Below are 11,892 nucleotides of genomic sequence, written 5' to 3'. Positions count from 1 at the left end.
TGTAATACTGTTCCTAAAAAAAAAAAATCTAATTCTTAATTGCATAATTTTTACACTTTTCCAAATTAGTCTAAGACTATATTCATATTTAAACCCAATTCAGATTTTTGTTGCCCAAACTGTCTGGTATATGAGATACCGTATTTTCTGCACTATAAGGTGGTTCGAAGTATAAGGTGAATGAAATTCAATCAAATTCAGTGAATGAAAACTGTTTTCATACATAGAGTGCACTGCATTACTTCATATTTAAACCCAATTCAGATTTTTGTTGCCCAGTGTCTGGTATATGAGATACCGTATTTTCTGCCCTATAAGGTGGTTCGGCGTATAAGGTGCACCTTGAGTGAATGAAAACTGTTTTAATACATAGAGTGCACTGCATTATAGCGCGCATAGAATAGAAGCTACAATAATGGCTCTGGTTGCGGTATGTATCCACTAGATGGAGCTACACTAAAGGAATACAATATAATACAGTGTTATTTTCTGCAGAGTTTTCCCAACCGCTGCAGCTGTAGCAAAGCACTTTACAGAACATTTAAAATACTACGTCCCAAAAAATCTGAATATTGATCCATATATAAGGCACATCAGATTATAAGGCGCACTGTCGGCTTTTGAGAAAATTTAATGCTTTTGGGTGCGACTTATAGTGCGGAAAATACGTTATATTTTTTTTTACAATACAACAGTGTACAGTAAAATTCTGTTTTTTTTTTCTTTTTCGTTTTTTTCCTTTCAAATGCAACCCAAGCCTCTTTCGTAAGTGGACATTAATTGGATATGTATCTGCGTATTGAGTACTGCTTGTGAAAAGCTGTGCACCAGTGCACAAAGCAAGATCCGTCAAGGCACGCTCGGATGAGTTTGGTGTGGAAGAACTGAGAGCCCTGATCTCAACCAAACCTTCAAATCTTTTTGGATCAACTACAGCAAAGATTATGAGCCATCTGGCCCACAGCTCTGGTCCAGCATCTCACAAATGTTCTTCTGGATGAATGGATAAAATTCCCACAAAGTCACACTCCAACATCTTGTCTTAGCAGAAGAGTGGAAGCGGTCATATCTGCAAAGGGGAAAACAACAATTTTTCTTCCATTTTCCCTTCTTGTAGGCGTAGTCAAATACCTTTGGCTTTCCAGTACAATATCTCACAAAAGTGAGATTGTATTGTATTGTATGTTTATTGAACATATATAGAACATACAATAACAGATTGACAAAATGCAAACAAAAGTCATAAAAGGAAAAAATAAAAGTAAGTAAAACAACCATCATCACAGTTATATGCTCAAAGGAGTAGGAAGAAGTATACAACTTATCTAGTCCTACCCCTTGTTGTGTAATAATGTGTATTGATCATTTTTCAATACCAAAGAAAAGGAAGAAATCTACATATCATCAAATACTTTTACCCTTATGTGTACTGTACTTATCTATTTATACACCTTTCGATTTATATATATATATTGCACCTCCAATGTTTCTAAATATGTTATTGTATCATTTGATGGGACAAAATTGAAGAAATGACACATTGCTTCCAATGTTCAGTAGCTAGTGAACAGCTGCTATAACTGTAATTCTATGGTCCATAAAAATAGCTCAATACACCAAATGTACTGGGGGGGAAAAAGTACACTCCTTAGCGAAAATATGAAATTTGGGGGCAAAGTGTCAATATGTTGTTTGGCCTGTTCTTGGGAATGGGGTTTACTACCAGAATCCCCTTTCCTTCCCCTATGACAATGGTTCTCAATTATTTTCTGTCATGCCTCCCCCAAGGAAGAGGAAAACATCTCGCCCCCCCCCCTCGTCCCCCCACTCGCATGACTATAAATAGTATAATTTGTCGATAAAATTGTTATAAGTACACCTTTGCATAACACTGTATCCTTATTAACGTATAAGAGAATAAAAAAAGAAAGAAATATGGACCAACTTAAAACAAAGAATAGCTTTAGTAACTGGAACAGAAAAGATTTAAAGTGCATCTGAAATTCAGAAATAACATTGAATCCTTAATTTAATAATAACTAATAATGCATTCAAACTAATCACCAACATTGTCTCAGGAGCACAATATTAAAAACAACTTTAACCAGCAAAACAGAAATATAATTAATGGCTACAATGAGCACGTTTTGCAATTGACAGCTTTTCGAAGTGAGGTTTGAAGCAGGACACAGCAATACTCGGCTCCTGCTCAATGTGTAGCCGGAACCTGTATTTTATTTTACTGAAGTAGCAGTCACAAAGCGGCATGATTGTTGGCAATATTCAGCAAGTTTTCGCTGAAAAAAACTCAAGCAGCTTATCAGCGTGATTGGGGTGTAATGTCTTTAAGTGACGCCTTAATTTATTTGGTTGGCTTCATTCTGTCCGCTACCAAAATTTAAGCACATCAATCTTTCCTCGTCTGCCACCGCAGTCACATTGAAGCCAAGCGCTACATACGCCTTGTCATATTTCCTCCCCGAGAATTCTCCCTGCGCAAATTCTGCCAATGAGAGCGCCACTGCCCGCTAACATAGTGGAGGTACAACTGCACATTATTTTAGGACAGTAAAAAAAATAAAAAAGCATGTTCCCCGAGGTCAAACACGCCCCCCTTGACGGAGCCTCACGCCCCCCCAGGCGGGCGCGCCCCACTATTTGAGAAACACTGCCCTATGATGACATCACATAGTTGGTCAGTCACCTTTTAACCTCAGTTTCTTTTGCAAAGGAGTGGTCATCTTGGAGGTGTGTTTGCCGTCATCATCATATTGGAATATTGCCCTGCTGCACAGTTTCCGAAGTGAAGGGCTCACGCTCTGCTTCACCTCAATGGAGCGTAGCTCCCCAGTGCCAGCAGCACTTGTGAAACCTCAGACCGCGGCACTCCCAGCATCATGCTTAACTGTAGGCCACACATGTCTTTGGACTCCTTACCTGCTTGCCAATACAGATGCTTAACACCAATTGAACCAAATAGGTTGCCCCCCAACCCCCTCCCTCCCCAACCCATTTGTCAAGGAAAACATTTATTGAATGTTCATTTATGTTTTGTTTTGTCTTGTTTTGTTTTTTTCCCCCCAATGCAATTCAATGCCGTGAGTTACATCCGCATCTTCGCTGTTCGCCTGTCACCCTGGTTCCTATCCCCAGTGACTGTTGGGGGTCGACTGGATGTGTAACCATTTACCAATAAACATGACTCTTTGGCATCCGTGTACAGGCTCACAAGCCAATACGCATTTAAAAAAAAAAAAAAAAAACGCAAAATACAAACACTACTCTTGTCCATCACTGTCACTTATCATCAACTGGGTGACTTTGAATTGGTTGAGACGGCAAATACCTGTACACGTGGAATAGTTACTTGTAACCTGTTTGGAAATACAGAGCAAGCAATGGCAGAGACACTGTTCTAGAATTCACTAAGCCATTAGCAGAGATGGACACTTTACCTTATTTTGCCGATCTGTCCTCTGTCCGCGACCTGGGCACCTTTCCTTCATTGTCCCTCCGTCCTTATTCATATACTAATCATCCTCCGTCCCTGTCCGTTCTCATCCTCTAAAGCGCTTCGGTCTCAGTCCCCCCCCCTCCCCCCACCCGACAAAAAAAAATGCCTCCATGCATGACACTGTGGAAGAGAGGCTAACGGCGCAGGCAGACCCGTCACCCGAGCCCCGCCTTCAGGAGGGCACGTGCAATACATGGGGGTGGCAATTAATACCCCACAGAAAGCACTTACTTTGCTCTATATGTTCGCGTCGCACTGCCGATGCCATCTTGAATTGCCGCCTTTTGCGACAACCGCAAGCCAGTATTATCATAGACAACATTTACATTGCATATACAGAGACGCCTTCTTGAATACGCCGACGCCACAGCCGTACTGGTTGTGGCAAAGTGAAGCAAATTGTGAAGATGCTTCTTCCATGGAGATGTATCCTCAAGCAAAAACTCACCGGAATCATACGGAATTATTGCTTTTGATTGTGTGGTGTTATCCGAGCTCAGTTTTACAATATTATTTGCCGAATTTATGGCTAATATAAAGCCACGTACAATATGGCGGGTGGGCTGACGTATCGCTTCGACCCGGTTCAACAATTGTCTACTTCAGAACTGACAAGAAAAAGTAAGAAAAAAAAATATTGATATTCATTTTAGATTTTCAAAGAGTTTGTGGCTCCCATGGAATTTTATCTTACACGAATGTAATATGTCCTTCCTCACTTGAGACATATGCTTTTGTTGCCACATGCAGACATTTATTAAGATGCATTCAATTCCATTTTTACCTCATGACCCCTCCTCTAAAATGTGTGAGGTCTACCCCCAGAGAGCCACATCAAGTCCAGAATTGTTAGCTAGTTTATACTGGCCTACGGGGGTGGATGTTCCACGTTAGAACCCAGGGTCAGGGTCATTCAGAGCCTTTAATCCTGCTCGCCAGCAAAGTGATTCTGCATGAAGGCACATCACTTCCTAACATTCAACCAAGCTTTCTTTGTCAACTTAGCTTGACAAGGTCAATCGGTCTCTTGTTGCACCCTTAAGGTTTGCCCGTGGCTAATTGCCTCTGAGCTGACCCGATATTCATCTACTTGTTTCCCATCGCCCAAGAGCACTCAAATGAGCTTTTTTTTTTGTGTGTGCGGCTTATTGAAAGCAAAGCGATTTATTTTGAGATTATGAAAGAAGGTACGCAAATTGTTTTCTGAGCCAACTGAGCTGACCCGATATTCATCTACTTGTTTCCCATTGCCCAAGAGCACTCAAATGAGCCTTTTTTTTTGTGTGTGTGTGTGCGGCTTATTGAAAGCAAAGCAATTTATTTTGAGATTACGAAACAAGGTATGCAAATTGTTTTCTGAGCCAGTTTGTTGAAATTTGCACTTTTTTGAATGCAATTCGAGTTACAGATGTTTCTGAGCACATTTTATTATTATAATATTTTTTTGGTGGAATGGTTCACTTTTAAAGAACAACATCTGGTCTCGTATTGGTCTAATAATCTATGTAAGTGCTGCCACTCCACTGACAGCCTTATTTGATGAAATACTCTTTCTAAATATTGCCTCTTCTCCATTCAATTTTCTGTCATATTCACTTGGTAATTGTACTCATGCAAACATTTTCCCATCTTAAGCACATGTCTGCAAGTAATTGCATGTTCTGCTCGGGCAATGTTTTCAATATTAATGTTGGGGGGGGCAAAAATAATGTCCTTCTTGTTTGATGTTATTCACTATATGGACATTCGAATATTTTTCAAAAAGAGAAAAGCTCTCCAAATCAGACAATGATGACTATTTGCTTCAAAAATTTGGATATGAAAAAATACAGGCACTTGGGATCGGCATGTTGCTTCATTTAAATTTTAGCTTTGATTCGTTGTTACCACTCACCAAAAATATTGGGCACTTTTTAATCACAGCATCTCAGTTTAACGCAGTCTTGGATTGTCTTTGTTTCCCCCCTCCCCCCTTGCAGCAAAGGATGACGGAAGTGTGGCAGTTGCCCTGGGCTACACAGCACACTTGGTCCTGATGATCTCGTGCTTCCTGCAGATCCCGCTTAGGTATCCAGTCATCCACAAGGGTTCACGCTCCTCCATCAAAGACACCATCACTGATCGACTTACTGAGAAGGAGAGAGAGTAAGTAAACCACAAAGTATACATTTTCAGTCAAATTCCAAACACTTAAGATTTTAAACAACCGTATATTTGATCAAAGATGTCATTCAGGAGTCCATTTACAGTATATACAGGTATTGGTATCTGTTTTTTGTCAACGCTTGATGGTTTGCAATTTTCAAGCAATTTTCCTAACCACTAATCTATTGTCTGTAAATTAATGTCACTTTGGGTTTGGCAAATATTTTTTGCTCCGTGTTGTCATTGGATCACAAAAAAATATATATAATTAGCATCATATGTGTTTATCTATACTGTGCGATAATCTTTTATGTATACACTATAACGATCATAATCAGTGACTCCTCTAGACAGATAAACGGTAGACAGAGCAATCAAATCATCTGAGAATTCAGATGAAATGTGCAAACTTTTTTTTCATTGTTTTTTTTCAGGCTGTTTATTTTCTCACAAAAGAAGAAAAACACCATGCTATTCTCTCCAGTCAGTTTTTTTTTACGTTTCATTGAGTTGAATGCCAGGCTGTAGGTTGATCTTAAGCATTTTTAAGAAATGTCCCTTTTTTATTTCACATTTTTTTTTCAATTATATCCACATGGCTGTCCAGAAAAAAATATATATATACCAGTCATTCGTCTCATTTCAATCCCTCAACAATGTTGTTTTGCAAGCTTTTCAAACACTTTTCCGATTATTACTTTGCTGCATGTTGCTAACGGCGCTGAAATTTTGCCAGCATAAAATCCTTTTGTTTTTTTTGTTTTTTGTTTACACACTGACTTATTTGCTCCTTTCAGTAAGTGAACATTTACAGTTTACAAGTACGATTTCCACTTGCATGAGGTGCACCCTTTCATCGATTATACCAGGCACCCAAACTATGTATGTATTGTCTTTAAAAGATGTACATTTTAAGCACAGACAAGTGTCACTTTTTTTCCAAGTATTAGAACCAGCCCCCCTCAGATAAACCTGAAACACTTCAGTACTGTGAATTCATTCAAAACCACATGACACAACCGATTCTACAATAAGGGATTGGCTTGTAGATAAACATTGACTCCATCCACATTTGTCATCCATAATAAGACAAACAGTTGGGAGTAAGTGTATGAGGAAAAAAAAATGAGACATTATCATACCCGGTGATTGAATGACCATCGCGGTGTGTGTGATTAGGTCATGACAACAGCTGGGCAGAATCGGTTGTTTTAAACTCCCATGTGACAGGGGTGGGGGCTCGCTTCACTGTATGCATTTCTAGTTCCTCCATGCAGGATATTCACACCAGAGTCCAGCATCAAAAATAAACTTTTAGGCTGTATGCTTGACAGACACAACAATTCTCCGAGTGCCCTTTGGTGTGCAAGAGTCAGGTCATTGCTACAGGAAAGTTCCGCGCCCCTGGTACGCGTTTATGACCCCAGGGGCCCTAGCGGGGCGTCCTCACAATGCAAAATGATGTGTGGGCAGACGGAAAGCACCAAGCCGGCTTCAACAATGTTACAAAAAAAAAAAGCAGGTGATTAAAGTGTCGGAAAGAGGCAGCCAATTGAGATAAGTGAGGTGGCATGAGATTGGGTTCTCAAAGTGTGGTGGGATTAGCGAGCAGTCAGTCTATTGCAGTCGCCTACTCAATTAGGGCCCGGTTGTTTCATTTTTATTTTAGATTCCTGCCGCAGTGAGGGTTCTTGAATTATTCTTTCTAACCTATTGTGAGAATTTTATAATTTGATATGATTGTAGAAGTGTATACTATACAAAATAGGTTTTTAGTGACGTAGCGCATGTCACAACAGATGCAGCTGTAACAAAGCACATTAGATAACAAGAAAAAAGTGAAAACGGTCAATTAAAAAATAAATGGATGATCCTAACTCATATACAGTAGATACCGGAAAACAATGGACCCATGTCAGTCTCTTATTGGGTCAAAAGAATAAGGATATGTCTTCATATGAGTTTTAAAAATACACACGGAGGGGCCTTGCCTCACATTTAACGGAAGGTCATTCCAGAGGGAAGGACCGGCAACAGGAAAGATTCGATCCCCTCTGAGGCCCCGCTTAGGCCTCGGCACCTCCAGGAGCTTCTGTTCCGTAGACCGAAGGCACCAGGCAGGTGCAGGAGCGCCGCAAAGTGAAAGTTCAGTGTAGAGCCCTGATTAAAACATGGGAGACTTTTCACCCTTCCAAATGGTTCAATACATTTTTAAGCTATTGTAAAAGTAAGAGATTTTTTTTTGTTCCTGTATGAGGTGTAAATCAATGCTGGCTTCAAATACACTCGTGACTTATGTTAACTGTGTCAGTTAAGACAAGGCTTGAACCAAATTATATTGTTCTCCGGTATTTGGGAACAGGCCACTGTTTAAAAGTACTCTTCAGTTGTATGCAAATAGGATGTGAAAATTGGCCGTTTGGCGCTTGGACTGATCGTCTGAAGTTAGTGGCCCCTAACGTCATTTTTTGCCCAGATTTTTCATTGGAGTGTCGAGCCCAGCTACAGCTTGGGGGTGATCCGGAGAGATGTGATCCAGATGTTCAGTGTTTGATTGAGAACAGTGCCCAGCCATTGAAACAGCAAGCGCAGACAGCGCTTAGATCCCGCCTCGAATAGAAAAGTAATCATTGTAAATAAAAAAAAAATATATATTTAATGTAAAGTATGGATGTACAAATTAATCTTACTTTGCTGATACCAAAAGCCAAACTGTTGGGGTAGGCTAAGGCAGGCACATTGTACGAATGAATAATAGGTGTAGGAGGCCAACAAGCAGAACCTGTGAGCTCAATGAAAAGCGGTTATTGTTCCAGGGATTCAACAGTTTCATGTCTCTTAAGAGGCAACATATGCACCGAAGGTGAAGAGGGAGCCACATTCAAACTACAACATTCGACCTAAAGTTGCTCTCGACACGGAAAACTGCCAGGCCGCAGCCCAGGTTAAATCTACAGAATACAAATGGTGTCGAAAGTACAGTCGCTTACGAAAGTATTTGGCCCTCCTTGAACTTTTTGACCTTTTGTCACATTTCAGACAAGGAATATAAAATTGGATTTAATTTTTTAAAAAATTATTTTTCTTTTTTTGGTGGGATGCTATCACGAATGGGAGCGAAATTCATACGGTATTTAAAATTGTTGCACCTGCTCTGTGATGGTCTCACAGGTCCAAGCATATTGGCGGAGAAACAGCGTCATGAAGACCAATGAACACACCAGGCAGGTCCGGGATAAAGTGGAGAATTTAAAGCAGGATAAGGATAGGAAAAGATTTCACAAGCTTAAACCTCTGGCAGAGCATTGTTCGATCAATCATATTGAAATGGAGAGAGCTTCAGACCACTACAACGCTACCAAGGCTGTCCCTCTAAAATTTCAGCCCAAACAAGTAGAGCACTGATCAGAGATGGAGCCAAGATGCCCATGATCACGCTGAAGATCCACAGCCAAGGTGGGGATTCTGCCCATAGGACAACTATTAGTCGCACACTGCGCAAATCTGGACTTTATAGAAGCGTGATAAGAAGAAAGCCATTTGCTCAAAGACAGCCATAAAAAGTCCCGAGACACAACAAACGTGGAAGAAAGTTACGTTGTCAGATCAGAACAACATTTTGGGCTAAATGCAAAACTTGATGTCTGGCCTGAAAGTAACACTGGTTGAAAACACCATCCACATTGTCAAACATGGCGGTGGAAGCTTCATGGTCTGGGGATGCTTCTTGTCAGCAGGGACAGGGAAGATAGCTGAATGGAAAACGGATGGAGCCATATACAGGGGCAACTTGGAAAAGACCTCAGACTGGCCCAGAGGCTTACTTTCCAACAAGACAATGATCCTCAAAATCTACAATGGAATTGTTCAAAACTAAACATATCCAGGTGTTAGAATAACCAAGTCCAAACCTGAATCCAATTGACAATCTGTGGGAAGATCTGAAAACCGCTGTTCACACTCTGACTAATCTACCCGAGCTGGAGCTGTGCAGAAATTTCGGTCTTGATTTGTGCAAAATGAGACATACCCCAAAAGACTTGCAGCCGTAATCGCAGCGAAATGTGATTCTACAAAATATGAACTCAGGGGGGAATGAAAGCTCATTGGCCCCATATAACAGTGGGTGAACTGTGTCAGACAGAATGACAAGACCAATGGGAAGCTTGTCACGTGGGGGTAATGAATTTTTGATCGAAGAATGCATTAAGACACCTGGAAATTTTGTTCATTTGGCCCATCTCCCTTTTAAGAGTTGTGACAATATTTTGCCACCCCAACATGATTTTACATATTTCGGTGTACAGAAAACGATTCTGTACTGTGCACAGCGACAACTGTCTGATTAGAGAACTTTGAAGGCCCGACGAGTGGGCTGGACAGCGGAGCTGCACAACAGATCGAAAAAATATCATCGCGATCATGGCCCATGCAATTAATTTCATTTGAAAATGTGTGCTTTTAGCTTACTAATCAAATGCAAATTCAAATGCGCGTCAACATCCAATAGGTGAACAGTATCTACAAGGGGCATTACTATAAATACGTTTAAAATGTATACATATAAAATTTCATCAGCCTATTAAAAGGATGCTTGAATGTGCTTATTATACTGCCCGTCATATCCAGTTTGACGTGCCGAGCTTGTGTTTTTTTCTGTGTATTTTACGTTCCATCCTTCGGACCAACATCACACCAGTCCCCCCGCCATGAGTATTCCTCCTGAACTGTAATTAATTTAACAATGTTTAAGGTAGAGGACAGCCTCACTGTATGCAACTGCCACTGGCCGAGTGATTAAAAGTTTTCCGTTTCCGCTCTGTGCGTTCCCCTTTCATTTCTCCCATGCATGTTCCAACTGTACTAACAACTCTAAGGCCGCATTCGGTGATTGTAATTGTTACATCGCTTTGTTTTAATGCTGCTCTGCACTCTTTAAGTTTTTCGATCGCGTAATAATATCTGTCGGACCTGATCAAATTGTGTTGCCATCCGAGTTGCACACGTCAGCGTTAGTGCTTCCATTCTCACACTTCCTTCCTCGCTCCCCACTGCTGTGTAATAATATAGTTGACTTTACTGGATGTCCCCGGGTGGAATTCCTGGTGTTTGGTGAACCGGAGTCTTTCTAGTGTGATTTTTAGACCCAGTGGACAGCAGTCATTAATCACCTGGCTTGACGGAGCTCTTGCTTTTTGTGGGGTAGCGGTATTAAGAATGCATGTTGTGTTGTTGGTCACTTTCTGTTCGTTATATCCCTAGTGTTGAGATATGACTTGTGGCATTTTTTCCTTCTGCACGGGGCTCGAGCTACATGTATGGCTGAGCTAAAACATACTCATCGTTTTACTTCGCAGCCTTCACAGAGTCATTATGTCATTTCGAGGAGACTTTATGATGCATTTTTCATTTTTAACAGTTCCCAAGCGTCGTCACTAAAACTGCTTCTACATTCTTCTCTTTCAGCCAAAATAAAGAAAGGATTAAGAATTGCAGCACAGTGAACATCCATTTTTATCACCCTGGTTCAAATTACGTAGTTACTCATAACGGTTATGCCTCATGCAAATGAGCCGTTGCTCACGTTCACCTTTTACTCCAGGAAAAATATTCTTCTTGTGTTATCTCGACGACTGGGGTTGGGCTGAGGGAGTGGTACATGGTAAGCCGTAGAAACAAGTGAGCGCCCATTCAAAAGAATATTGGGTTTTAAACTCATGGTGACAGCACCATGTCACCAAATCTAGCACTTCTGTGAAACGAATTGAAAATGGCGGATCTTCACACAGCCGAGGTTCCAAGTCATGAGTGGAGAACTGTTGCCACTTGCAGATCTCAACTGTGCATGCATGACAAAAAAAGTCTAATAAAAATAAGAGGATACCAAACAACAAGCGGTTTTGTATCATAGTTCATAAATGTATGCTTAACTGTATGCCTTAAAGCCCATAGGCGTTACTTAAAAGACTGTACATCTCAAGTGATAAAATGTCTAATCGCTCTAATGAAAGCATTGTATCCCTCCTTTTCATTATCTACAATTTCCCAACTGAAAAAGATCCAGACGGACAAAAAGGATGGACGAAAATTGTGACACACATTTAATTTGTCAATATCTTGAAACCAATCAGGAAAACCAGGAACAGACAGAGAATAAGTACGTTAAGTAAGCTACCAGACAGTAAAACAAATGAGTGACAGGACATGCGATCAGCTCAACGGGGGGGGGGGAT

General features: G+C 40.7%; 1 protein-coding gene across 1 annotated transcript in view; it reads left to right on the top strand.

Annotated features, from left to right (window-relative positions):
- uvrag (UV radiation resistance associated gene) overlaps window positions 1-11,892 on the top strand; it is a 55,803-nt gene that overhangs the window by 25,325 nt on the left and 18,586 nt on the right. The window contains exon 12 of the mRNA XM_019895277.1: window positions 5,494-5,659. Coding sequence (XP_019750836.1) covers window positions 5,494-5,659 — 166 coding nt within the window. The remainder of the gene's footprint in view (window positions 1-5,493; window positions 5,660-11,892) is intronic.

The sequence above is a fragment of the Hippocampus comes genome, unplaced genomic scaffold (genome assembly GCF_001891065.2).
Source record: "Hippocampus comes isolate QL1 unplaced genomic scaffold, H_comes_QL1_v1.1 scaffold177, whole genome shotgun sequence".
NCBI classification, from domain to species: Eukaryota; Metazoa; Chordata; class Actinopteri; order Syngnathiformes; family Syngnathidae; genus Hippocampus; species Hippocampus comes.
The sequence above is the reverse complement of the archived record's forward strand: the minus strand, read 5'-3'. Positions and strand labels throughout refer to the sequence as shown.